General features: G+C 36.6%; 1 protein-coding gene across 2 annotated transcripts; it reads left to right on the top strand.

Annotated features, from left to right (window-relative positions):
* Positions 1–22,186, top strand: LOC18444102 (heme oxygenase-like, multi-helical). 2 transcript variants are annotated; one of them, XM_006854280.4, is made up of 7 exons: positions 1–467; positions 1,127–1,235; positions 9,799–10,083; positions 10,423–10,837; positions 11,174–11,443; positions 21,217–21,824; positions 22,025–22,186. In XM_006854280.4, the coding sequence occupies exons 1-6, from the start codon at positions 289–291 to the stop codon at positions 21,633–21,635; spliced, it is 1,677 nt and encodes a 558-aa protein (XP_006854342.3). In that variant the 5' UTR covers positions 1–288; the 3' UTR covers positions 21,636–21,824; positions 22,025–22,186. The 2 variants fall into 2 exon arrangements, with proteins under 2 accessions (XP_006854342.3, XP_088727917.1); XM_088871791.1 differs by having other exon boundaries at positions 11,174–11,426.
* Positions 22,187–25,844: the final 3,658 nt, after the last annotated feature.

Genomic DNA, 25,844 nt, shown 5'->3' on the forward strand with positions numbered 1-25,844 from the left:
TCTCTCCTCAGAATTTCCCCTTCTCATTTTCTCTGCTCTTGTCTGAAACCCCATCCAACCTTTGGTCTTTTTCGATCTAGATACCCCGCTTCACGGCTTCATCATCTCTGGAACTTGGTTCCAGAGCATCTGGTTTTAAGGTTTTCAAGGCGAATTAGAGGCGGTTTTTTGATTTGGGGCGATTTTAGTGGGAGTTTTGGATTAGGTTTGGGTTTTAGGAGATCAATTCGAAGTGGGTTTCCTGTTGGGAGTTCTTTGAGGGGGTTTTCAACGTCTAGAGTTTTTGACATGGGAGTTGCAGATGAGGAAGGGGCAGCGAGGAGGTTTTGGGTGAAGTTTTTGAGAGAGAGTGTGTTCGCTTCTTACAGCCCTTTCATTGTTTGCTTGGCTGCCGGAAATCTTGAATTGGACACCTTTCGCCACTATGTTGCTCAAGATGCTCACTTCCTTAAGTGTTTTGCTCGGGCGTGAGTCTCTCTCTAAATCCCTATTTTTCTTGTTTTCTCTTTATCTTCCTCTTTATCTATCTTTTTGGTTTCTCTCTTTTGGTTTGTTTCTTTTTTTGAGTATGCTGGTATAGAATGACATCTATATGCAGTAGATAGTCTCTGTTTTGATCCCTCTCTCACTCTCTCTCTCTCTCTCTGTTTTGAGTATGTGAGGTTTTAGGGTCTTTTATGCTGGAATATAGCTCTATTTTGATCTTGGGTTTTCCATTTCTCGTCATTGCCTTTTTTAGAAACACGTATTTTAAGAGTTGCTTGTAATTATCATTTAGATGACTTGTTGTTTCTGATTCACGTTATGCGGAATTGTTTTAATGGAACAAACTGGAAGTTCTCATTTAATGAGTTATTCTTATCTTTTTGATTTGTTTATTTATTATAAATTAGTTCTTGTAAATTATAGGAATAAGATAGAGATCACACCCAAAATGAGCATTGTTATTATTCTTTTTTATAGTTTTAATCTTATTGTTGTTACTATTAGTTCTATTATGTTTTATTTAATCATGATCTTAATCTTGGTAGTTCTTTTCGATCATGATCTTAATCTTGCTAGTTCTTTTGGATCAAATGTTTTGGGGGTAGTTGCACTGATGTTTGGATCTTGTTGGATTTTTTAGGTATGAAATGGCAGAGGACTGTGCAGACGATGATGATGCAAAGGCTTCTATTTGTGAGCTAAGGAAGGGTGTATTAGAAGAATTGAAAATGCACGAGTCTTATGCAGAGGTTAGATGATTTATCTAGTTATTTTCTTTCTATGTTTACATGTATATGAAAATGATTATTTTGTGTTATATCTAAGCTACAGATTAAAATGATAGTTCTAGGCAATTCATCCCACAAAAATTGATAGTTGTCTCTGGTTTTGGTCTTGGAAACTCTTGAAGTATAAGGATTCTCCAAGGAAGTAGCTTGTGCTTCCAACCTATTTTTGGACATGAGATTCTTTCTACCTAATAAAGGATGGTTCTTAGTTGTACTCGATTCTTGGAGATGTAAATGAATGTGAAAGAGCGCGAAGGGATTGCATTGTGATTCTGAGTGTTATATGTTGCATCGACACACTACGCGTGTCATGTCTGACATAGGTATGGGTTGTTGGATTCTTCATGCCATGAATTGGAGGTTTCAGCAACAAACAACTATATTGTGGAGAGACAACTAAATCAAAAAATGTTTTACAAATAGTTCATTACAGGATGAGTAGCAAGAAATATTCAATTATACCATAATTGGCTTAATCATAGATATTTTCAAAGTTCACATGCATCTCTATTCAAGGGAATTAAAAAAAGAAGAAGATCATCTCTAAAATGATGTTAACAAGTGGTATATGAACAAGAAGAATCCAGAAGAATCTGTTTCACTATGTTGACAGGGGTACGGCACCCTAAAAGAAGTAAAAAACTGATCATCTTTCCAACTTGTAGTTCATGTAAATGGAACCCATTTTTTTCACTTTGGCTGTTAACCATTCATCAAATAAATCATTACCTTCCTGAAAGAGAACAATTCATCAGTTAGAAAGTGTAATTGTCAAATTTCACTGAGGTCGTTTTGTCTAACAAAGGCATATATACAAAGACGTATAAATGAGGATTAAAGATATGGTAAAGTTAGAGCTTTTTTTTTTCCTATTTTCTAGGATTCTCTTGTGAACTCTTGCCTAGCTAGGCTTTCCACATCCCTATTAGTTGTCCTAAAGGCAAGGTGGAGCTACAATAATATAAACATTCACAAGGAATGAGTTTCGTTTCACTCTCATCTATTAGTATTCAAAGAGTTACCTCTGTCAAGGTAGATGCTAGGCAGCCCCTAGGTGGGCGCCCAAAACCCCATGTGTCCTACAATGAAAAGTCCACAAATATATGCATAGTATTTGTTCTTTCCAAATGCACATATATGCATATATTTATGATAATTTTGCAATTTTTTGCATTTGTATGTGTTCTTTCCAAATGCACATATTTGCATAATTTATGTTAATTTTGCAATTTTTTGCATTTATATGTATTATAACTAACCTTTTTCATACAAACATAACGCACATTGAGAATAAACATGTTCAAAACTTCAAATCATAGAAAATTTAGTGAAAAAAACTTTTATAAGTCCAAATTGTATTATAGTATTAGTCTCCAACTCTCCATATTCCATGATCACGTGGACTCCAAGTCTTCATCAAACGTACAGAATATGAAACCAATGGTCCCAAAAGGCAAAAAAAAAAAATCCAAATGTCCAAACGGCACTAGTCTTCAAACCTTTCAATGGCACCATAAATTCAACAATGAAAAATACGCTTATGGATGTTTCTTGCAGTCGCAGAGTTTTTTTTTTAGATTCACAAAGATCTCAAAATAAAAGTTTTGGGGCTTAGATTCCAATATTTTTTTGACCTGGGGGATTTAGAATACCCCATAAAGGCCTCTTAAGAAAAAAATCCAGGTCATAAATGATCCATTTCACAAAAAAAGGACGCTGGCCTTGGATGTTGGGTGCTTGCCTAGGTGCCCATCGAGGCCAAGGGAGGGTCGCTCAGTGCCTAGGCACCTAGGTGCGGGTGGACTGTCTTTTGAAATAATGCCCTCCATCATAGATGTTCTTGAAAAGCATTAGTGAAAATTATAGACTGATGTGTTGTGCATTGGCTTTTGTCAATTTAGGATCATTAATATCTAAGTCGCCAGAAAATATCTTCTAAAGAGAACTGGTTCTGTGTTAGAACCTGCCTCCCTTTGCAGTTGAGCTGCGAAAGAAAGAACTGTTCTTGTAGTTGTATTAAGTTGCTTTCTGTTATTAGGAGTGAGAGTTTGACTCTCATCTATCAAATAGTATTAAGTTTGCCTCTAAACGAGAGACAACCTTCGCCCTCCTCTCTTGAACTGAGTCGACAACTTCTTTGCCATGGAGTTATATGGTACCCTTTGGGATTTTCTTATTGATCTAAAGATGGAACTAGTGGTGTTAACATGATAAAGGAATTGCCACAAAAAATGTGGTGGAATAGCTAAGATCTCAAGAGAGTAAAATGGGAAAGGTAAGACACTAATTTATTATGTTGCCAGTTTATATTAAAAATAAAAAAGATAACTCTAGATGATATTGCTCACAAAGTTTTCTTTTAGTGACTAAAATGTGAATACTTTGTGAAATATACACTGTCCAGAACAAAAGTAATGAAAAAAGTAGTCATCGCACATATTCATTCTCCTTGAATGCATGTTCTCCCAAGGATATACCCAATTTTGTAGCTCTAGAATTAACACCAACATATACACAAGAGGGTCTTGTGCATCAACTTTTTACTCCCTAAGGTTGTGAGTTTTGCGAGGAGAACTAAAATTGCCTGGATTCAAATAACCAAACTCCATGTAGAACAATAAAAAAATTCAATGTGTGCACACACATTCACAAACGTACACATGCACAAACAGACACACACTTGGATGTGTGTGTGGCTGGATGCATTAGCATACATGTGTGTCATTGTTTAGAAACTCAAAATTGGCCTAAAAGCTGGGCTATTCTCGAGCCAAGATTAGTCATGTGGTACTCAAATTCTTGGATTTTTTGGTGAATCTTATCAACATATTCTTTGGAAACTATTTTCTCGGACTTGGATAATGATTATGAATAAATCAAGAATGTGGAGCTGCTCTGCACTGATGAAATCGGGCTATATGTTTTCCCATATTCAACCCACAATAAGTTGTGTTTTTGGACTTAGGTAGTGCATGATCTTACTTGACCAAGTGATTTTAAGTCATAGAACCAAGATTTCGAACAAGTGCATCCATGTGGGCATTATCTATAATATTTAGGGATCATAAGAAGGGGCATTCCGACCAAGGGTTTTGTGAAACTAGTCATCAAGGATGGTGACTCTTTAAATGGTCAGGGGTTAAATAGTTGCTCCATAACAAGGTGGAGGTTGAGAAGCATCTATTTAGAACTTAATGACCAATTGTGCTATTATCAAATTTTTTTATCGAGACTGGACATGACCAACTGGTCCAGTGATTGGATCACTGTTCGATGCCTTAGCCATGTTGGTGCAGAACAAAAAAGATCTCGATGCAAAACAAAAACGTGTTTGGTTGATTGGTCAAAACCAATGTGTGACTGGTTTGGCCGGTTGCACCAGTCGAGTTTGACATGTTCCACTGGTTAATCATGATTGGGCCATAGTTGGTGGGATCAGAAGAAGGATTTGGACAAGGAGCGGGGGATCGTGGAAGGCTAGAAGATCCCTATGATTGTGTTCTTCGTACGATGCATGTATTAAAGATTAAGACCTCCATAAGTTTGGGTTCTCGATGCCAACGTTTTGTGATCTCGATCCCAACCTTTTTGAGATCTTGCGCCCAATCTTAAAGAGTTTATATATCTCGATCCCAACTATTTGGTAACGGCTACACGATTCTTGTTCCTCCATTATGCTCTGTTGGGGCCATACCCTCAGTTAGACTTTAAGTCACCATATCTTTTCCTTCTTTTTTCATCTATGTGCTTTTGGGCCTTCCCTTTGCCTTTTTAGAGCCTTCCACTTGAACCAAAGCGTCCCTACTAACCGGACTATATACAATCTTTAAGGACTATATATAGTCTATACTCTTTAAAGTAAGGATCTCTTTATCTATGGCCAGTAAATAATGTAACCATATCAAGAGTACAGTTGTATTGCTAGTTGGCTTTAAATAAAGAAAATCATCAATTTGGTCGTTAAGGTGCGGATTGAAATCCCTAATGGTGCGGATTGAGATCCTAAAATTTAAAAATCAAGACCCCCTTCCTAGAGCACTAGAGTGATACCCCAAAGTAGGATTGCCACCTATGTTGGGAGATCCCGACTACCATGGGTTGGGCAACCATTTTTGTATTAAATTTCATATTTTTAAATCATTCTTCCTATTTTTTTTATTTTTCTAATAAGTCCAACCGGTTTGACTTATGGTCGGAGCAGTTTTCTTTGGACCAAAAAAACCCCTATTTGATCCTGTGGCCAGTGCGATTCAGATAACACTGATTATGGATGTATGTGGTGTACCAAGGTGGCCTTAGTGACTATGGGATGGGACTGTTAATGAAATGTGTGGCACAGTATTTGTAAACTCAGATTCTCCACATGATTCACCAAGTGCTCGAGGTGAGTCAAGTCACGAGTTGAGTCAGTGGGTCTTGGGTCAACTTAGCAAGCTTTATCCAAGTCATTTAGAAAAGTGGAGAAAATAGAAAAAAAACCATGAAATCTGGGACAAATAAGTAGAAACAAGAAAAATATTGAAAACTCAGAGAAAAATGGGAAAACCAATAAAAATGAAAAACCATTTACAAAGAAATCAGAACAAGTTTTGTATGTTTACATATTTATACTTGTATCTTTTTTTTTTTCATTTCTGGATATTGTGTAAATTTTATGGTGATGATCATAAATAGCAGAGGAAATAGTAGATATGTGAAAATATTCTAGTCCTTTGTAGATTTAATGTTCCCTTATGGAAGGAACCATTTAAATGGTGATTGAATTAGAAATCATGGACCATAAGCAGCATTCTTGGGTCCAATCTCACAAAATGGTGGTCCATCCCCAAATCTGGCTGGCAAAAAGGTTCCAGGCTTCGAAACATTGGAATGTTACTCAAGTCTTTTGCGAAACCATCACCCTAAACCTTAGAACCGAATGGCTTTGGATCTTGAAGATCAAAAGCTCACAAATGTTTTTTCTACCAAGAAAAATCCAAATAGAAAGTCATTTAAGTACGAGTTTTTCTATTGCTTTTAGGGTTCCAAATGTGCTGGATCTTGAAGGAGGGGACAGATTTGTGTTAAGGATCTTTATCTGTTCCTCTATGCCACAGAAAAGTCTCTGAAATATAGAAAATTACGTCCACTTTTGTGATTTTTCCCATGCTGGAATGTGTCAGATTTGGCGTGTTGTGAGAGACTTTCTAAAAACTCTGGACTCTACCGAGTTTGACAAAAGCTCATCTAGTCCTTGGAAAACTCGGTGTGAGGGTTTACCCATTCTTTATATAGGCGATATGGGGCCTTTTAAGACTCAGTGACTGCCCAAACCTAGTGGACTCAGGTGAGTTCCATGTCCTAAAATGAGTTTTTAATCCCTGATGTGGCATATTTCTGTATTTACAAGCTAATGGAATCCTGTGGGACTGGGAGTAGGCATTGGCATGGAGAATATTTTTTGTTGGAAACTTACAAATTGCCTGGGACAGTAGTTTTGGGAATTGGACTGCTAATCAAATACAAGGCTCTGGCAACTAAGGCATGGCATGGGTTTATAACAATTTATGTTAGAAAGTTGTATGCTTCTGTGGTTGGTAGTTAATACGCACTTTAGATTACTTTGGCTGGAGTGGCAATACTTGCTGTTACTTTAGTATATGGACGAAGTATACTTGCTGTTGTTTCAGTTTATGCACAAAGTAATGGAATAATGCAATAGTGTCTGGTGGCCATGGTCGTCAATGATTAGTCAAGGTGTAAAAGTGAAATTAAAATACAAAATCAAAATGCAATGATTTAATCATTTTTCCTGTAACTTAAAAAAGTAATATTATGGAAATAGAAAATATGCAAAAGCATGAATCATATAAATAAAATTGATTTGTTGAAAAGCTTTCTGGAATTTGGTTTTCTTACTCTACTATATGTTGCTTCCAATGTTGTAGGAATCTAATTTGCCAGATATGCATGCATATGGATATGGGCACTGATAAGAGGAACGCAGATACCACTCACATTTCCCAAACTCGAGGTTACAGACATGGATAGAAGTATGATATTTGAATATTCAACACATTCATACATATATATTATAGCTAATATTACATTAAGTTTATGATATATAACCTATATTTTTTATATTCATAGTATATATTTGTTATCATATATGTGTTTTATATCTACATTTTAAAATATTCATGTATCTTCTATCCATATAATATGATATACTTTTGGAAAGACACAAGTTTAGACAAATCGTATTATAATGCACAATTTTATATCTTATTTATATTTATATTGATATATGAAAAAACTGCATAATTTTAAATCTTCTTCATATTTATATTGTTATATACATATATCATTTTATAGTAAAAAATGTTTTTATCATTAATTATTTTTCAATTATCCCTAGCTAGGAGCATCCAACGTCCATGTCAATGTTAGGTAGGAATACTACTTTCGGTTAAGTGATTGAATTCTGCTGACACAAATACCATGTAACGGCATTATTTATATTGGTAAAGCCATATAATTAATTTTGAAACTCAATGTTACTAAACCAAATTTGAATATTTTTTTATTTCTTTTGAAAGTCAATGACTTCATCATCTGAGTCTTATCCTAACTATTTGGGGCAGGCTACATGAATCATATTCTGCCATTTTGTCTATCAAGGGTCATATCCTTAGTCAGGCAAGCCATGAGTCACTATATCTCCTCACTACTTCCATCCATGTCCTTTTGGGCTTTTTATTTGCCATTTTAAAGCCTTCAACTTGCAATGAATCGCCCTTTCCTAACCGGTGATATTCTAGGTTGACGTTGCACATGGCCAGCTCACTTAAGTCTATTTTCACTCATCTGATCATCTATTGGGGCCACTTTTATGTGCCCTCTGGATGTATTCATTTCGAATCCTATCCTTTCTTGTCTTGATGCTCATCCGTCAACTATATTCATTTCATGGATATATTGTTTCTTGACCTCCCTAACATTCTGTCCATAAAGCATGGCTAGTCTTTTTTTTTTTTTCATTTATTTTATTTTTGAAAGACAAAGCATGGTGTTCTTATAGTCGTCCCATAAAGCTTCCCATTCAGTTTCATTGGTAATGTGCTAATCACATAAAACTCCCCTAGTACTTCTCGACTTCACCCATCTAGCTTTAGTTCTATATGTGACATCTTCCTCAATCTCTCCATTCTCATGGATTATCGACTCCATAAATGGGCTCAACATTGACCCCCTGATATAGGCATACTGTCGCTGAAAAATCGCTTGTCTCTCCACTAGTTGCCCTTATAGGCTCCCTCATATATATCTCTCACCATGCTGATATATCCTCTAGACTCCTTTGTTCTCCGACACCCACTAAATGAGCTCTCAAGGCACCTTATCGTATGCTTTCTCCAAATTAATAAAGACAATGTGGAGGTCTTTTCTATTCTGCCTAAACTTCGCAATCAATTGCTTGAGTAGGAAAATAGCCTCAATTGTTGAGGCTATTTTCCTGTTAGTGGATATAGCATGTCATCTTTTATGCTCCCAATCTCTAGGAAATACCCTCGTATCAATATATCCTCTAGGAAAATAGCCTCCTTTCTCTGACTCTATTAGTGGAGATGGTAACACTGCCAAGTTTTAATATTGTGATTTGTGGACTTATTTGACCAGCAAATGGAATGGATGATATATTAAAGCTCTAAGAGAACTCCTAAAATACTAGCAACTCTGATCATCAAGCTTCTCTTTATGGTGATGTGATTCATCTTCGCCGCTATTATCATCTACTTCAATAGCTCTCATGTTATCTTCTAGGATCCACATCTCTAGTTTGCCTCTTAAACCTTGTTATTCAGGCCTTTCTCTTTCCTGTTCCCTCCTTTGGCTGAAACAAATTCTAAGGTAGATCTGTACTTTGTAGCAAATAATTATATTCATTAGCTAGTTACAATTTCTTACAAACTTTATCAAGACATTACTATTGCGACTATGGCTGCTTGTGTTGTTGATATTGTTGTTATGGTTATTGTTATTATTAGTGTTGTGTCTATGGGGATACATTGGAATTGTTTTTTATTGCTTAATTTAAATGATTTTGCAAGTGGAACTATCTTACACAATTGTGGGCTGAAGGCAACCACTGGCCTGCGGCTGCATATATCTGTTATGTTTATAATGGAGGGATACTTTGTGCTCTTGGGCAACAGCCCAAGATGTCAGCTAATATGTTGGGAAATTTGATTAAATCGAAATATGTGATATTCACTGTTTGTTCTATTTTCTTATTGTTCAACAAATTTACCGGTCATTTACTGAGTGAAGCTGAGATTGCATCTAGTTAAGCTTCAATTGAATAACTATTTATTTCATTTGCTTGTGTAATACTTTCTTGTCTACTATACAGATTTGGCTTAATATCATAGCTTGTGTTTTGGTGTCCCTGGACTATTGTTGCCATTTTTGTAGTGATTTATTTGTCCATATGAGAGAGATATCCGTGGAAGTCAATGTTATCTGAATGAAGTTCATGGTGCAGGAATGGGGTGTTGACCTTGTGAAGGAGAGCACTCCAAGCTCTGCAACAACCAAATACATTGATTTTTTGATGGCAACAGCTGCAGGCAAGGTAGAGGGTGGAAAAGGCCCCAGCAGAATTGCAACTCCTTTTGAGAAGACTAAAATTGCTGCTTACACAGTTGGGGCCATGACCCCTTGCATGAGGCTATATGCTTTTTTGGGAAAGGAACTCCAGAGATTCGTGAACAGTGCAGACCACCAATACAAAAAGTGGATTGATATATATTCTTCTGACAGTTTTGAGGTTGGTATGGAGTTTAACCATGGTTTTACTTCAAAATTTTGTTTCTCTGGGTATTATGGTTCATACCACTTGTTCTGGGGTAGCATGAAATGAATATTTTTTACTGGATGTTATGAAGTATACTATAAGCCAATGGACTATGGAAAACCATAGTCCATTGGATCATCATCATCCAGTGAAATGATGGATGATGATGAGAAGAGCATTGGGGTCATGTCCTGCTCCTTTTCGTTGGATGGAATGATTCCAATGGACCATGTCTATACACCATGTTCCTTGACTTATAGCTCATTTTCGCTCTATGATTTCTGACTGAAGTTGATATTCATTTGAAAATAGGTGGCAGCTTTGCAGATAGAAGAGTTGCTTGACAAACTCAGCATATCTCTGACAGGAGAGGAGCTAGAAGTCATAGAGAGGCTTTATCATCAAGCTATGAAGCTTGAAATAGAATTTTTCTCTGCCCAACCCATCTCTCAGAAAACACTTGTCCCTTTGTCGAACGTGCACAAACCATCAGAACAGCGCCTTATTATCTTCTCGGATTTTGATTTGACATGCACTGTTGTTGATTCCTCTGCTATTTTAGCAGAAATTGCTATACGCACTGCTCCCAAAGTGGAACAGAATGGGTCTGAGCAGCCTATTGCTCGGCAGTCATCAGCTGATTTAAGGAACTCATGGGGTGCCCTTTCTCAACAATATACAGAAGAGTATGAACAATGTGTTGAAGACATTGTACCCAGTGATGAAGGTAATGTAATTTGATGGACCATGGAGAAACCATAGCTCATGGGGTCACTGGTCATTGAAATGATGGATGATGGTGGAGAGAGTGACGCACTAGAATGGGACGCTTTACTCTCTTCCCATCACTGTCCATATTTTTTGATGAATAGTGGTGACTCAATTGGCTATGGCTTTCTAGGTCCATTAGATCATAGTTATACTCTCTTATCTATATGCAATACTTCCACCCTGGTACTTGGAAGAAAGGCACTTCTCTGTACTTGAAAACCAAGATGTGCGCTGTTTATAATTAGGGCACTCTTAGGTAGGTTCTTAAGTGCTTCTGGCTCTTTTTCTACAGCGGAAGTATTTGATTATCAAGGTCTATGCAAAGCCCTTGAGCATCTCTCTGAATTCGAGAAACGTGCAAATTCTAGAGTCAACGAGTCAGGAGTGCTGAAGGGCTTGAACTTAGAGGACATAAAGCGAGCAGGAGAACGGCTTATACTTCAGGATGGTTGCACAAGCTTTTTCCAACAGATTGTGAAAAGAAAGGATGAGTTGAATGCAGATGTTCATGTACTGTCATATTGTTGGTGTGGAGATCTCATTAGGTCTGCTTTTTCCTCAGGTAGATATTGCTTTGAAGCTTTGATGAATTGTTATACTTTTTCACTTGGAATATTTTTGGGCCTTTGCTTGATATATTTATGTAATCATATCAATTCATTAACTATGGTTTCTCATTTTGTTTGTATAAATTATCCCTGAATTGCTGTGTTCCTGAATTGCCAAAATGGAATTTGCATATTGTTAGTATCTGTTTGGTAGGGAATGTTCACTTCTGTTTGTCATAAATCAAAGCTAGCTTTGGCTTACATCTTTTATATCAGAAGTGCCAACAGCCGATAAATTCAGGGGTTTTGACTTTGTTGTTCTTAGATGTCTATATCATAGACCCATGTCTGCTATTTTTTGGTTTTGTATAAAAAAAAATCTCCTATCATTCCAAGCAAGTTATCATAGACCCACGGATACAGAGGGTATATGTGGAGTTCGTATAAATGGGAAGAAGACGGAACAAGATGTTAGAATGTTATTTCCTGCTGATAAACTTACTTGATTATGCTCTATTCAAATGACTGCTGTGTTCTAAGTCTTTATGTATAAAAACTTTGGGATTGTATACAATGAGGCCATTTACCTTTGATACACAATTCCTTTCAACCATTTGATGTGAAATTTGATAGCTTGGATGTGTCACAAAGTTTGAGAAAATTTCTTTTGAAGTTTTAGCTCTGTCAATGGAATAATTGCAACCACCCAATTTCAGATCCAATGGTCAAGATTATTGTGACCACCTTGTATCAATGGTAAATGGTCTCATTCTATATTTTCCCAAAAACTTTTAATAGCATGAATATTTCTGTGTTTGCAGTGGAACATGAATGACTAAGGGATATATGATGGGTTTATATACATGTTTATGGCATATGCAATTGGGATGTGGTTGAGTAGTTTCTGGGTTTATTATGTGTTTTATATGTCTGTAAATATTGTCTTAAGATATTTCAATTACATGTGCTACTGTCATGTGGTTGAGGATTTTGTTAAGGGAATTAGGTCTTTGTTAGGGAATGGATGCTTCCTTAGGGGCCCAATGTCTTGTTAGCAGTGTGGTGACTGGAAGTTAATGTTATAAAGTGATAGAATTGGGGAAAGGAAAGGATGAATGTTCAATGCCTTTCCTGTGAAGGCACCTAGATTAAGAAGAGGTCGATGATTGATGAGCTTCATGATTTGTTTGTGGCATTGTAGTATACATTTATGCATAAATGCTTTACTTCACAAAGATACTTTATATATTTCTATGCATGGCATATGTATGGAAGTGAATATTTCAAATGGGAAAAAGTCGATTCTTTGGTTTGAGAGGAGAGGTTAGGGAAAGTTTATATATATGTTATCCTCCAAATAAAGAAAAAAGGTCTATATTATTTGTGCTGCAAGAATCTATGTTGGGCAAGTCCATACAAAAGAAGGCTCCATCTAGTGCCTGGGCTTTTTATCAGTTGACGCTATAAGATAAAGTCTAATCAATCGATTATTTTCAACCGCATGGTTCCTTATGCATATTTTTGTTGTGTAAAGCCGAGGTAGAAACAATTGATCACTTGTTACCACGGTGATCCTAAATTTGGAAAACATGGGAACGTATTCAATATGGTTGCTTGCTTATGTTTTTGTATCAACCTTCCATGGCTCAGTGCAGGAGTGGTCATAAATCATGCAATCCAAGGGGCTTGTTGTGCTGGACCTGCTTGAATTTTGAAAGAAAGCAACAAATCCATATCAAGCAAATTAGGATGAAAGATTTGATGTTGTTAAGATTGAGAGGAAAAAGAAGAGAGTAATATTCAAGCACAAGATTGTCTAAATATGGATGTCTTTTACTCCATACAATTCGTGGGGTAATGTGTTATATATATACACATGGATCCATTATGGGAGTTATAATATAGGTCAACATGCATAGGAATGTTTTTGAGAAAGTTAACATGGTGTTACTGAGAAGTGATAATTACATAGATTTGAGAGTCCGAGATCACCCACAAGGAATGTCTTTCGGTAAAAAATGCGTCAACCTGCCATGTACAAAAAATGGGCTTATAGGACCTGCCCGATTACAAGGATTTACATGAAGTTTCCAAATAAATAAACTAGGGCTGAAAGATGCCCGAATACACAGTGTCTATGTTGTGTGCCTGTGGTCCAGAACAAAAAAGGAGTCCGACCAGGCGTGCTCTTCTACTTGGATTCTAGCTCCCTCTTTCTCCATGAGATCTGCGAACTCGTTGGATGTCCTCCAAATATGCTTCCAAGAGCCGTCCATATCCTTGCAAATGTGAGCAATTTCATCAAAAATTGATGTTAGGTGCTATGGTGGAGAAGTCGTCCCACTTGCCTAGGAGAGAATATTTTGTGAATTTCCTTCCACTATCAGGTGTGAGCCCCAAGAATGGTTGAAGCTTTTCAGACCCAGTAATGGGGCTTGAAAATAATACATGCATAGGAATTACAACAGGAAAATAATAAAAATATGGTAGAATGTTAGACACATTTGGTACATATTGATTTTCCAAAAGTGCATGGATCTTTGGTCAAGATGCATTATTACCCCATACAGATTTCCATAATGGGCAAATAGTGCATTGCTGGTTTCTTTAATAGTCGTGGGCCCCATAACAGTCACTACAATGCTGGAGCATATATGTCATAGATGCCCAGCTTGCCTAAAGTATCTTTTAGTTGAACTCGATTAGAAACCTTGATAAATATGTCTTTGAAGTGAGCATTTCTCTAACGAAGTGACAATCGACCTTATGCTTAGTTCTTTCACGAAATGCATGATTTGAGACTATAAATTGTCGCTTGATTATCACAGTGTAGAGGAATAGGAGCTGATACATTAACACCCGTTTCTTGAAGAATAGAATGGAGCCAAATTATTTCACTTGTAGCACTTGCCATTACTCGATATTGATATTTCACATGTAGCACTTGCCATTACTCGATATTCGACTTCTGCTCAATATCGAGCTACAACACTCTGTTTTTTACTATTCCAAGTGATTTACCACCCACTGACATAATGTAGCCTTTGGTAGATTGTCGATCAAGAGACATCCAACCCATTCTGCATCATAGAAACCTTGTACATTAAGGTGACCGTGACTAGTATAAAGTAATCTCTCCCTCTCCCTGGAGCTGATTTTTAAAGATGATAAAATGCAATAAACAACCTCCAAGTGATGGAAGCATGGTGCATGCATAAATGGACTTTCCACGCTTACAACATGTGCGATGTTTGGCCGCGTGATAGTCAAATAGATAAGTCTACCCACGAATATCTGATATATATTGGAGTTATTTAAAGGCTCTAATTGCTGATCATACAGTTTATCATTAACATCTATGGGAGATTCTGTTGGTTTGGCTTCAAGCATTCTTGGGTCATTAAGGAGATCAAGAGTATACTTCCTTTGTGACAAAAAAATTCCTTCTTTAGACTTAGCTACCTCTAATTCCAAGGAAGTATTTCAATGGACCAAGATCCTTGATGTCAAAAATACCCCCAAGATTGGAAAACCATTCTGCACTATTCCACGAGAAAACCTACTAGAGCTTCATATTGGCAACCTCCACCCCCGGGTCATCTTAAGCTCAACTTCGACGGTTGTTCTTTAGGCAACCTTGGCCCATCAGGAATAGGAGCTGTTATGAGAAACCACGCAGGTATCACGGTAGCTTCGACCACCAAGTTTGTAGGCCACTTGGACTCAATGGAGGCCGAAGCTAGGCATTAGAATGATCCAACCCTTCTCAAACTTGCCTTTCATCATCGAAGGCGATTCCAAGAATGTCATTGCTTGGGCCAAACACCCCTCCTCAATCCCCTGGGTTTTAAACCACATCTTTGATGAAATTTACACCTATGCAAGGGACAGACCGTCGCTTGGAGACACACGTGGAGGGAGGCAAACCACGCCGCAGACGCCATGGAAAAAGCAGCGGCTTGCGGTGAAGAAATATGAGACCTCGTCGAGTGGGGTTCTAGTTCTGCTGCAGCCATTTTATAGGCTTTTCTCTCACTCCGTCTGTTGTACCTACACTGTTTTCACTCTCACTAGCTACTTCTGGCTATCACTAGTCGATAGCACTTTTCTCTCTACCCTTTGTAACTCTGCTATCCGCCTGTGGGTAGCCTCTCTCCCTCTCTCTCCTTGTACTCTTCTTTATAATATATATACAACAGTCAACATTCTCTAAACTCACTTTTTGAATCTTGTGATCATGATTTCCTGTGAGCACAATATCATCCACATACATTATCATTATTGTGGTAGAACAAGAATCTCTTTTAACAAATGCAAAATGATCAGAAACACTCATCTGAAATCCAAACTAAAATATTGCCCTACTGAACTTTTTGAACCGAGCCTGAGGTGATTGTTTCAATCCGTATATAGTTTTTCTCAACGTGTAGACCTTCCCTTTCTGCCCCTAAGGATAAAACCCAAGTGGTAATGCCATATGCACTTCCTCTTATAGATCTCCACGGAGAGGCATTCCTCGTGTCTAATTGGTGGAGTGGCCATTTCTTGTTTACTGCAATAGATAAAAGTGCCTGTACTAATATCAATTTTGTTGGAGCAAAATTCTCCTTATAGTCTATCTCATGTAACTTTATAAAACACTTAGCCACTGGACAAGCTTTGTATCTCTCAATCGGACCGTTTTGGTTTGTGCTTCAGGGTATACAGCCACGTGCATCCTACCAAATGTTGTCCTTCTTGTCGATCAATTACATCCCAAGGTTACCGCTTCTCTAAGGCAATCGTTTATATGTTGTCCTTCTTGTCAATCAATTACATCCCAAGGTCACTGCTTCTCTAAGGCAATCATTTATATGTTGTCCTTCTTGTTGATCAATTACATCCCAACGTCACCGCTTCTCGAAGGCAATCATTTCTGCAATCATGGATACTTTCATTGTGGATAGACCAATGCATTTGCAAAATTGGTGGAAATAGCTAAGGAAGTATAGCAAAGATATGCATAAGAGGAGGCTGAATGGAAAGCATAGAAAACAGACTTGCAAATCAGATGAGAAGTAGAAATCCTTTTTTCTCTTCTTATGGCAATTGGCAAATCTAGTTGAGAAGGTGTAGGAGTTGAAGGAGAAGAAGTATCTGACAAGCCCACGAGTTGGGGTTGATCATTTACATCGGACTTCCCCTTTGTTCCTTTTTCAAGTGTACATAATTCAACTATATTTCAGTAGATTCCTCACCTGTTCCTTGGTTGGGTTATTGGAACGATCTGTGATAATTGGAAGAGGAATAGGATTGTCGGGTGGAATAGTGGATATGAAATCTTTCTGGAAGAAAAATGTTGTATATTTCCAAAGTAGGTAATATCTTTTGGGACCTATTTTCTTTTAATTACCAGACACCAACACTTGTATTCTTTTTGAGAGTTTGAGTATCCTAGGAAAACACATAGTAGATTGGGGTCCTAATTTATTCCTAGGCAGCCCCTGGGTATACACAAAGCAGAAACAACAAAGGTGGAAGAGAAAACATTGGAAGTTTATAGTAAAGTTTGGAAGGACAAGCACCATAGGGAGCAAGTGTAGGCATCCTATTGATCATATTTGCAGTAGTAAGAACTATTACATCTTCTTAATATGTCTTAGGAATCTTCATGCCTATTAAGATGCCTCTTACCATTTCTAACAAGTTCTATTTTTATGTTCTACCAAACCATTATGCTGTGGTGTATAGGAATATCATATTTGAGTTTCTATACTATGTTCAAGAAAATAATTCTTTAATCCCAGGTATAGACACTTGCATTATCCGTATGGAAAATTTTTATTTGGGTCTCATACTTAATCTAAACCATTTTATGAAATATTGTAACTATTGGGGGTACTTAAGTCTACTTTTCATAAAATAGATCCAAGTATAATGATTAGTCATCAATGAATGAGATATTGATATCTGAATAGATAAATAACTGGAGCAAGCCCCCAAAAATCAGAATGAACAAGATGGAATGCTTAGAACTCTTAGTTTCTGTAAAAGAAAAAGTGATTCTACAATGTTTAGACAATTGACTGGTCTCACATTGTAGTTGGGGAACATCCAAAGAAACAAACTTATTTGGAAAAATTAATTTTACAGATTCTAAATACATGTGGCCTCAATGGGTGTTCCACAAGAGTACTTGCTTATGAAATCTAGACTCTAAGAGTTCAGAGCAATAGAAGTGCATCCCATGTTGAACAGGCAACCCATTGTCTTCATGACCACTACCAATTGTCTTCCTTGTTTCAAGTCTTGAGAAACACGATGTGAGGGACAGAATTTGACACTGCAGCGTAGTTGTTATGTTAGGCTGCTAACAGAGAGAAAATTGGAAGGAAAAGAAGACACATGTTAGAGATGGGAAGAACAACTATGATGTAAGTTTACCTTGAGGCATTGGTCAATGCATCAACAAGTTTAACTTTAATAGAAGCAGGAGAAAAGGACATACTTCTTTAAGGGTCATATGATCAGTAGCTCCTGAATCAACAATCCAGGATGTAGAAGAGGTGGAGTTAGAGGCATGGTTTGCAAATGCATATGTACCTCCTGCCTGTTCTACTGGTGTCTTAGAGGTGAGGAAAATCTTGAGAGCAGTTAGTTGGTGCTGTAAATCTTTGATGGCCTTCTTGGATCAAATACATTGGATGGTGTGGCTGAAGTTTCCTATACAGTATGCGCACTTGCATTCCTTGGTTTTGGTCTCAACTGTGGCTGCAAAGTGGCTCTCACGTGTGTCTCCTCGTCCCTTAATAGAAGCATTTTAGCTTCTCCATTTCAGTGAGAGGTGGGGAACGATTTGGTCCTTTCTTACCCACTTTTCCTTTCTTGGAACTTATTGCAAAGGCTGATGTTCAGTTTCGATACTTGAGTTTTATCCTTATGCAATGGCCTCTCTCTGTACATAATTATGTACTGATGAAAAGACAATTGTCATATCCTAGAAGCTATACTCTTTAAAGTTCAAAGTCAGGATGTAGCCTTCTAAGAACTCAAAGGTCTGTCGTTGCTTGGCTTGTTTATAATGTCATCAATGGTGGGATTAATAGGCTAATATGGGTCTTGTTCTTCCCACTTATGCCTTAGTATCCTAAAGTCTCTTCTACAATCATCTCTTCTTGTTGCAAAATTTGCTATTTTGCAATGCAATTGGTAAATTTTAGCCATATCATCTCGTTGCGAGTATGTATTGGCTACTACCTTCCATATTTCCTTTGCACTTCTAAGGAGCAATAATTTTGTGCTTATATTTGGCTGCATGGAATGAAGAAGCCATGCCACTACTGTCAAATTCTCACTTTCCTATTCATCATGGGATGAATCTTTTATTTGAGGTTCTTTCACGTTTCCTGTAATATGACCCAATTTTCTACGGCTTCTTATGAACATTTGGCGGATTGGGACCATTCTAAGTAGTTTCTCTGATCGAGCTTAACTCTAGTGATCATCAATCTTGGGTGGTCAGGTTGATTGCTTCCCAAGGAAATACTGTGCTTGATTTCTGACATTTTCTTCTACCCTTAACTTGAAATCCTATGTCCTTTCCCAAGGTACTAATTCCTTAGTTTCAAAGCTCACAAAGCTTCCCGTATTTCCTGGTTTTGTTGGGCGAGAAGGCTATGGAGTATATTGATGTGATTTTTGTGTGGAGTAAAGAAAGGATACAAGGTTTAGGGTTTTCTGCTGGAAAATGAGGAGAGTTTTGGGATAAAACAAACTTATTAGTAAAGAAAAGCAAGATGATCTTGCTGAAAATATGAGGTTGTTGATACATCATACTATCATAGCTTCAAGCCCAAGAAGGGAGAAAAATCATGATTCTAGGGTCACTGGAAATAGCGTATGTCCTAGGGTTTCAAGCCCTGCTCTGATACCATGTTAATATTGAGAAAGAAGAGGAGAGAGTAATACTCAAGCACAAGGTTATGTAAATCTAGATGTCTTCTACTCTAGGAAAATCACGGGGCGATGTGCCCTATATATACACATGGATCCCTTATGGGAGGTACAATATAGGTCAACATGCATAGGTGTTACAGTACGAAAATCATCCAAATATAGTAGAATATTATAGACATTTGGTACATATCGAGGTCCGGAAAGTGCATGGATCTTTTGTCAATGTGCATTATTATCACATGCAGGTTCTCCACAATGGGCATGGCCATAATACTGCATAGCAGGTTTCTTTAATGGCCGTGGGCCCCATAGCAGTCACTACATATGTTATTGAGCTTTTCAATATGGGCGGCATTTCTTTGATGCTATGATTCCTAGGTATAGGCTAAGTTATTTTGAAGGATATGCATAGTATGTGTGGGGTGTGATTGGACTACATTTGAAGTTTTAGCTGCAAACCAAAATTATTATTCACTTATAGTCTTCCTGCATTGGGTTATTGAGTTGGAACTTTAAATGGAGCGTCAAAGGGAGATTTACGGATTTAGGACCACTTGGAAGGCATTTGAAATGGGTGATCTTAATTTTGCTGTTTCAACATCTATGAGTGCCTCAGCTTTGATAGTTGCCGGTAGTATATCTGCATGCTATGTCTCCAGTTGTGCATAATCGAGGGTAACTTCTCTAATGCTGTTAATGTCTTGCCCTCCACACTGTAAACTTGCTGGGGATTTCTTAGAGATATGAACTTAATGAAGATTTGTTATTGCGTCACATCCATGTACTTTTTTATCTGAAATTGGCAGTTAATTGCCTAGCAAATCTGGGTGGACTAAAGGATGGGTTTGTGTTTTGCAATGATCTGCCATGTATTATTTTCCTTTTACTTCTTTTGCACTTGTCTTTATGATTATTTTGATGTTTCCTTTTGTTAAATGCTATGATTAATTTTGAAAATGGAAAGAGTTGTCTCATCCAATAAAGAATATTAGGGTTGCTACTTATCAAGAGAAGGAAGAAATTGTCTAGATTGCTTGGGACGTGTTGTGTGCAATTGTAATTTTTAGATTTGAGTATTTTAAGGACGTACGGTCTAACCTCCAAGTTCCATATTGTTTCTTAAAAGAAAAGAACAACATATAACAGAAATTAAAAAGATTTTGGTATGCTTAGTCATTAAAAGACCTTTTGGAGCTTATATTTTGGAGACTTTGTTAATTACGTTGGCAACTATTCACTGGCAATCTTGTATACTGGCACTCCCGTTTCTGAACCTTTTTCCTCTGATACTAGCATTCCCTGTGCTTTCATATCCACTTTGTTTCCCTCTCTTACTCTGTGTACCTATATCTAGGAAAGCATTATTTAACTAGCCTTATTCTAAAAAAATCTACATTTTTTATCTTAAAAAATAAAACAGTATAAGAAAAATTCAAAATGGTTTATGAACATGAAAAACATCAACTTCTAAATTTAGGCCGATGTTAGCTGGCTTATTGCTGCAACTTGGCCCTATTGGCATGGGCCAACTACTTTTGCTGTCTATGCTCATATAGTTTCTTATATCATAATTTCCTAATGAAATAATTAGTTAAAAAAGAATTCTGATGAGAAAAGATGTGCCTGTGTCATGTGTAAATGTAGGGTTGAGCTGTCTTCTCTGTGTTTGATTTTACTCATCAACTTTGAAGACATAGAGGCTATTTTTCAGTTGGTTACATAGCTTGCATATTTAATCATACCTTTTGTGGGATGATCTTTTCTTCCTATCAGGTATTACATGAGCCTTTGACATGACAAAAATTCTATGTTTATTGAAATGGATTGTGAAACTCTTTTTATGGTTGCATAGGTCTCTTGGACGTATTGAGCATACACTCGAATGAGTTCATATATGAAGGGTCAGTTTCCACGGGGGGGATAGTAAGGGAAGTGGAATCCCCTATGGACAAGTCTCGAGTCTTCAAAGATGTGTTGGAAAGCATTGGCGAACCCGACAAGAGGGTGTCTGTTTACATTGGAGACTCAGTTGGGGACTTGCTATGTCTTCTAGAGGCTGATGTGGGTATCGTCATAGGCTCAAGCTCGAGTCTCAGAAGGGTGGGGAGCAAGTTTGGTGTGAGTTTTGTGCCTTTGTTATCCGGTGTGGTCAAGAAACAGAGGGATTTCCTGGAGGATAGCTGCTCTTCTTCTAATTGGAAAGGACTAAGTGGCACCCTCTATACAGTCTCCAGTTGGGCTGAGATACATGCCTTCATACTGGGGTCTTGATATCTTTTCAATGATGATCTTTTTGTATGTTCTTTTTGGATTGTTATTGATTTGGACAATGTCTGCAATTATGTCCTACATATATGTAGACGGTGGCCGATTTTACGAGAGCCACTTGTCTTCTTAGCTGGTTGTGCCTCATTGTTATCGTCCAATTGTAGATGCTGGCTTTAAGGAGGTCGATTCTGGGTATGAATCTCTCTTTCTCTCTCGCTCTCTCTCACATATTTTTTTATGTGAATCAGGAGTCTAACTTGGGATGTAGATTTTTTATCATTAACTAATTAATCAAGCCCAAGCACGACTCCTATCTTCTTATTCAATTATTTTTTATTGATTTTGGAACTGTTGTATGGTTGTAATGGGTTTTTTGTTATTTGCTTATGCAGGAGGGGGAACCTCGGGATGTTGTTACTCTATGGGATATAGAAGAATTGGTTCAATTGGAGTCAATTTGTTTGTCTAGGTAGAGAAGATTGAAGGTATAAATGAAATATTGAAGGAATGAATTTTTAGCAGAATGAATATATGCATAATTTGTGCAGAGCAAATATGGCAATCTCTCTCTCTCTCTCTCTCTCTCTCTACCATAATTAGCGCGGTATGGGGTTTCGATGGTTCAAACTAACTATAGAAAGGATAGATGAGCTTGGCTTTAAAACGTTTCATGGAGTTTTGAAGAGATCTAGGATGAGTATAGAGGTGTGATATTTTAAAAATGCACTATTCACTGGTTTACAGTCGCATAATATATATTTTTTCATTTAATAGGAATTAAAAAGTGAATTTCTTTTTAATCTGTTGTAGAATATGGAGAAACATTGGTTACTCAGTGAATGAGAATATCTTTTAAGTTCAGATCTGGAGATCTTTTTCTTGGTAGTACTCAAAATTTGAACAGTAATCAAGTCTCCCAACAAGATTTATTGTGGCTTACTTAGGTTTCGTTTGGGTGTTGGTGATGTTGGGATGGTTGCTAAGTGAAGCCCAGAGTCGGTGCTGGTGGCTATTTTGGTTGAGGGATAAAATTAAAAGTTGTTAAATGCACTTAATTCACTAACTATACATCCGTTTATGTTTAACTATTTTCAACTATCCCAACTCGTGTTCTTGTGTATTTTGATGTGCTTTATGAAAATAAATCAGAAGGAGCTGGGAAAGGTTTCTATATTTCCCCCTACAGCATAGAAGAATTATGTCTTCCCTACCATCCAGCCGTCCAATTTTAATCAAGAGAGCCACTTACCGTTTGATTTTAAATCTGATGTTTAAAAGTATTTTATTATTAGGTTTTTTGCGATAAATTGTATGAATATGAAATTTGGAACGTGCCATCTTCTCATTGGGGTGCATCTATAAAAAATATTAAAAATAATTTTTTGTTAAAATACAATGACCAAATACCCCTTGAATCTTGTAGGGGTATTTTGGTCATTTTATTTTATTGGAAATGTTTTTTTATATATATTTTTTGCTAGTGCTAGTTTAATAGAGGATTGGACGTCTAAAATTTGGTGTCAAAATAGTTCATAGAAAAAAAATTAAAAATAAAATAGTGTAGAGACGTGACATTGTAATTGGGGCAATTTTAGCCCTCTATTAAGAATAGATGGTTGGATAAGGGGAATTATATAAGTTTTATGCTATAGGGGAAGCATAGAAAGCTTGCTCTAATTTAAAGGGTGTGGTTTGTATAAGGTTGTAATCTTAAACAATCAAATTAAAGCGCGCCTCCAAATTTTGTCATAAATACAATTTTGATGTCAAAATTTTTTAGGATGGCTGGAGAATCTATTTTCATCTATATTTGTAAAATCTCGAACTCCAAAAATAGTTCAAACCAAGTAGATTTATAAACCTTTGAAAATCTCAAAAATGGGCCGTTCAGAAGATATGTTGCAAGATACAATATTTTTAGGTCTCGAAATCTTTTTTTCTTTTCATATTTACGTACCTTGATGTCGAGATGATCAATTAGAGGATTTTGCAACATTAAAATAATATTTTGTGATGGATTTTTTTGGTGCACCATAATTTTAAGCAAACTTATATAAACTTTTTCTAATGTTAAATAGTTGTATATTTTGCTGACTGCTAAATTCCTCAGAAGTCAGAATATACCTAAACCCAAAAGTCAAGAACAATGGTGGAAGTGGACATGAATATATGTTTTTTACTATAAAGCGTATGTAATATCTTGGGTTTTCCTAAGCACTCAAGCATAGGAGGCTTTAGCAAATGATTGGTTTACCGCATACCACCATGGCATCAAGCATTAAATCGGTTTCGACTGCCTCCTCATAAAAACAAAAGGGAAAGTGGCCAAAAAGACCATTTATTTTTAGTGTAACGAGGTCACAATTACTTGTCCTTCATATTTTAAATCGGGTGACTGTAAATGTAAATCGGGGTGGTTGTAAATGTAAATTGGGTGGTTGTAAGTGTGTGATTGACTAGCGTCAATGGTAAAAAAAAAAGTGCTTGAACTTCGTGATACAATTCAAGCCATCCAATTTAACATTTAATATCTAAGAGTGATTATAACTTCCCCATAACAAATAATAAATGGTCATGGTCTTATAGTATGCAATTACAATAAAAAAACCTTTCCTAATGCAGGCCCACAAATTACTCTAGAGGGACTGGAAAACAGCACAATGCAAAGGGAAACGTTTTTGTTATCCATTTCAAATGTGGTTCCTTTGAAAAATCCATATTAGAAATGGACCTAGGATGTAAAGCACATCTTTAGTTAATCTAGAAGCAATTCTCTTTTGTATCCATGAATTTACAATTCGAAATATAGTGCAGATTTTATGATACGTAAATAATTCAAATGAACGATCAAAAAATAAACAATTAAAAAATCTAGTTTATTTTTCTTCTTTTGTTTTTTAGCATGCATGATCGTGGTAGTCAAGATTATCGACTTACAGATTACTTGGTCAAAAATCTATCTAAGATGAATTTTTCGTGGAGGTTGCATTCGAATAGGGGCAATACAAATGGATGATAATATGACTGTACCAAGCTAAAAGGTTCCCAACGGAGAATAATATTATTGGATGAGCAAATCTGGCATCATCCATCTTTCATTATCATCAACAAACGGTGGGGATACTCCGCCATTGGACTATGATGATGGATTTAAAGTGGAAGAATGGTCCATCTTATCGGTTAACGATGACAGATAGTGGGTGGCAAAAGCTGTAGCCCTCAGACTATTGTTGCAGGCTAGAAATTCAATAGTCCATAACATTCGTAAAAAAAGAAGAAGAAGGAAATTCAAAATCCACTCCGGTTGATTTGTTAAGGAATTTTTTTTTCATGCGGTGGTTTCTACATTTGCAGTCCCCGAGGTATAAAACATCCATCTTGAAGATGGATGCAAATAGGTGGTCCATCTAAAAACAATTGAAACTATCGGTCCAAATATTTTCTTAATAGAATTATTATTTTTAATTTTCAAAATTTACTTATTTTTTCATATTCATATCTCCATGTTAGAGATTACATCTTTAACCATTCAAAAAAAGAAAATAGAATGGGCAGCCCATCATGTTCAACTCTTACATATTTATGCAAAAAGTATATAAAAAGATCATTTACTTTTGGTACAAATAGGTCACAATCATTTTTGCTCGTCTGATTTCAAATCAAATGCTTATAAGAGTATTATTGACTATATTCAAAGTTAGAAAAATATTTCTTGAACTTTGTAACATAGCCCAAGCTATCTAATTTGACATCTAATGATTAAGAGTGATTGTAATTACTTTCTAACAAAGATAAATAGTCTCATAACATATAATCCTATATTTATGGGTGACAAACTTTTAGAAAGATGCTTGTATAAAATACACTGAAATGTCCATGGGCATTAAATAAAACGATATTTTGTCATTAGTTAAATAAATGACAAATCGAATCCAAATAATCCCAATTTGAAATGAGATTAGTGGGTGGAGATCCTGGTCTGTGGCCCCCGGAATTACTTGATTCGCACTTATTATTTTTCTATTATTTCTTTGCTAGACTCTGTAAATCAGGTTGATTCATTGGGGGACCGATTCAGAAATTGATCGAAGATTTAAAACATTTGCAGAATAGGAAAATCAACTTTGTTTTAATTTTGGACTTGAAAACCATTTACCATTCTTTTGGTATTTAGCCAATATCTTTGTAAATAAAGGAAACCCTAATTATCCA

The sequence above is a fragment of the Amborella trichopoda genome, chromosome 7 (assembly GCF_054954075.1).
Source record: "Amborella trichopoda isolate Santa Cruz 75 chromosome 7, AtrichopodaSantaCruz75HAP2 v2.0, whole genome shotgun sequence".
NCBI lineage: Eukaryota > Viridiplantae > Streptophyta > Magnoliopsida > Amborellales > Amborellaceae > Amborella > Amborella trichopoda.

What these genes read in the sequence shown, in the direction of transcription:
- LOC18444102 (XM_006854280.4), top strand. Translation starts at nt 289, where the DNA reads ATGGGAGTTGCAGATGAGGAAGGGGCAGCGAGGAGGTTTTGGGTGAAG. An exon ending in ATTCTTCTGACAGTTTTGAG is followed by an intron (nt 10,084 to 10,422) that starts GTTGGTATGGAG and finishes ATTTGAAAATAG; the next exon opens with GTGGCAGCTTTGCAGATAGA. An exon ending in CATTGTACCCAGTGATGAAG is followed by an intron (nt 10,838 to 11,173) that starts GTAATGTAATTT and finishes CTTTTTCTACAG; the next exon opens with CGGAAGTATTTGATTATCAA.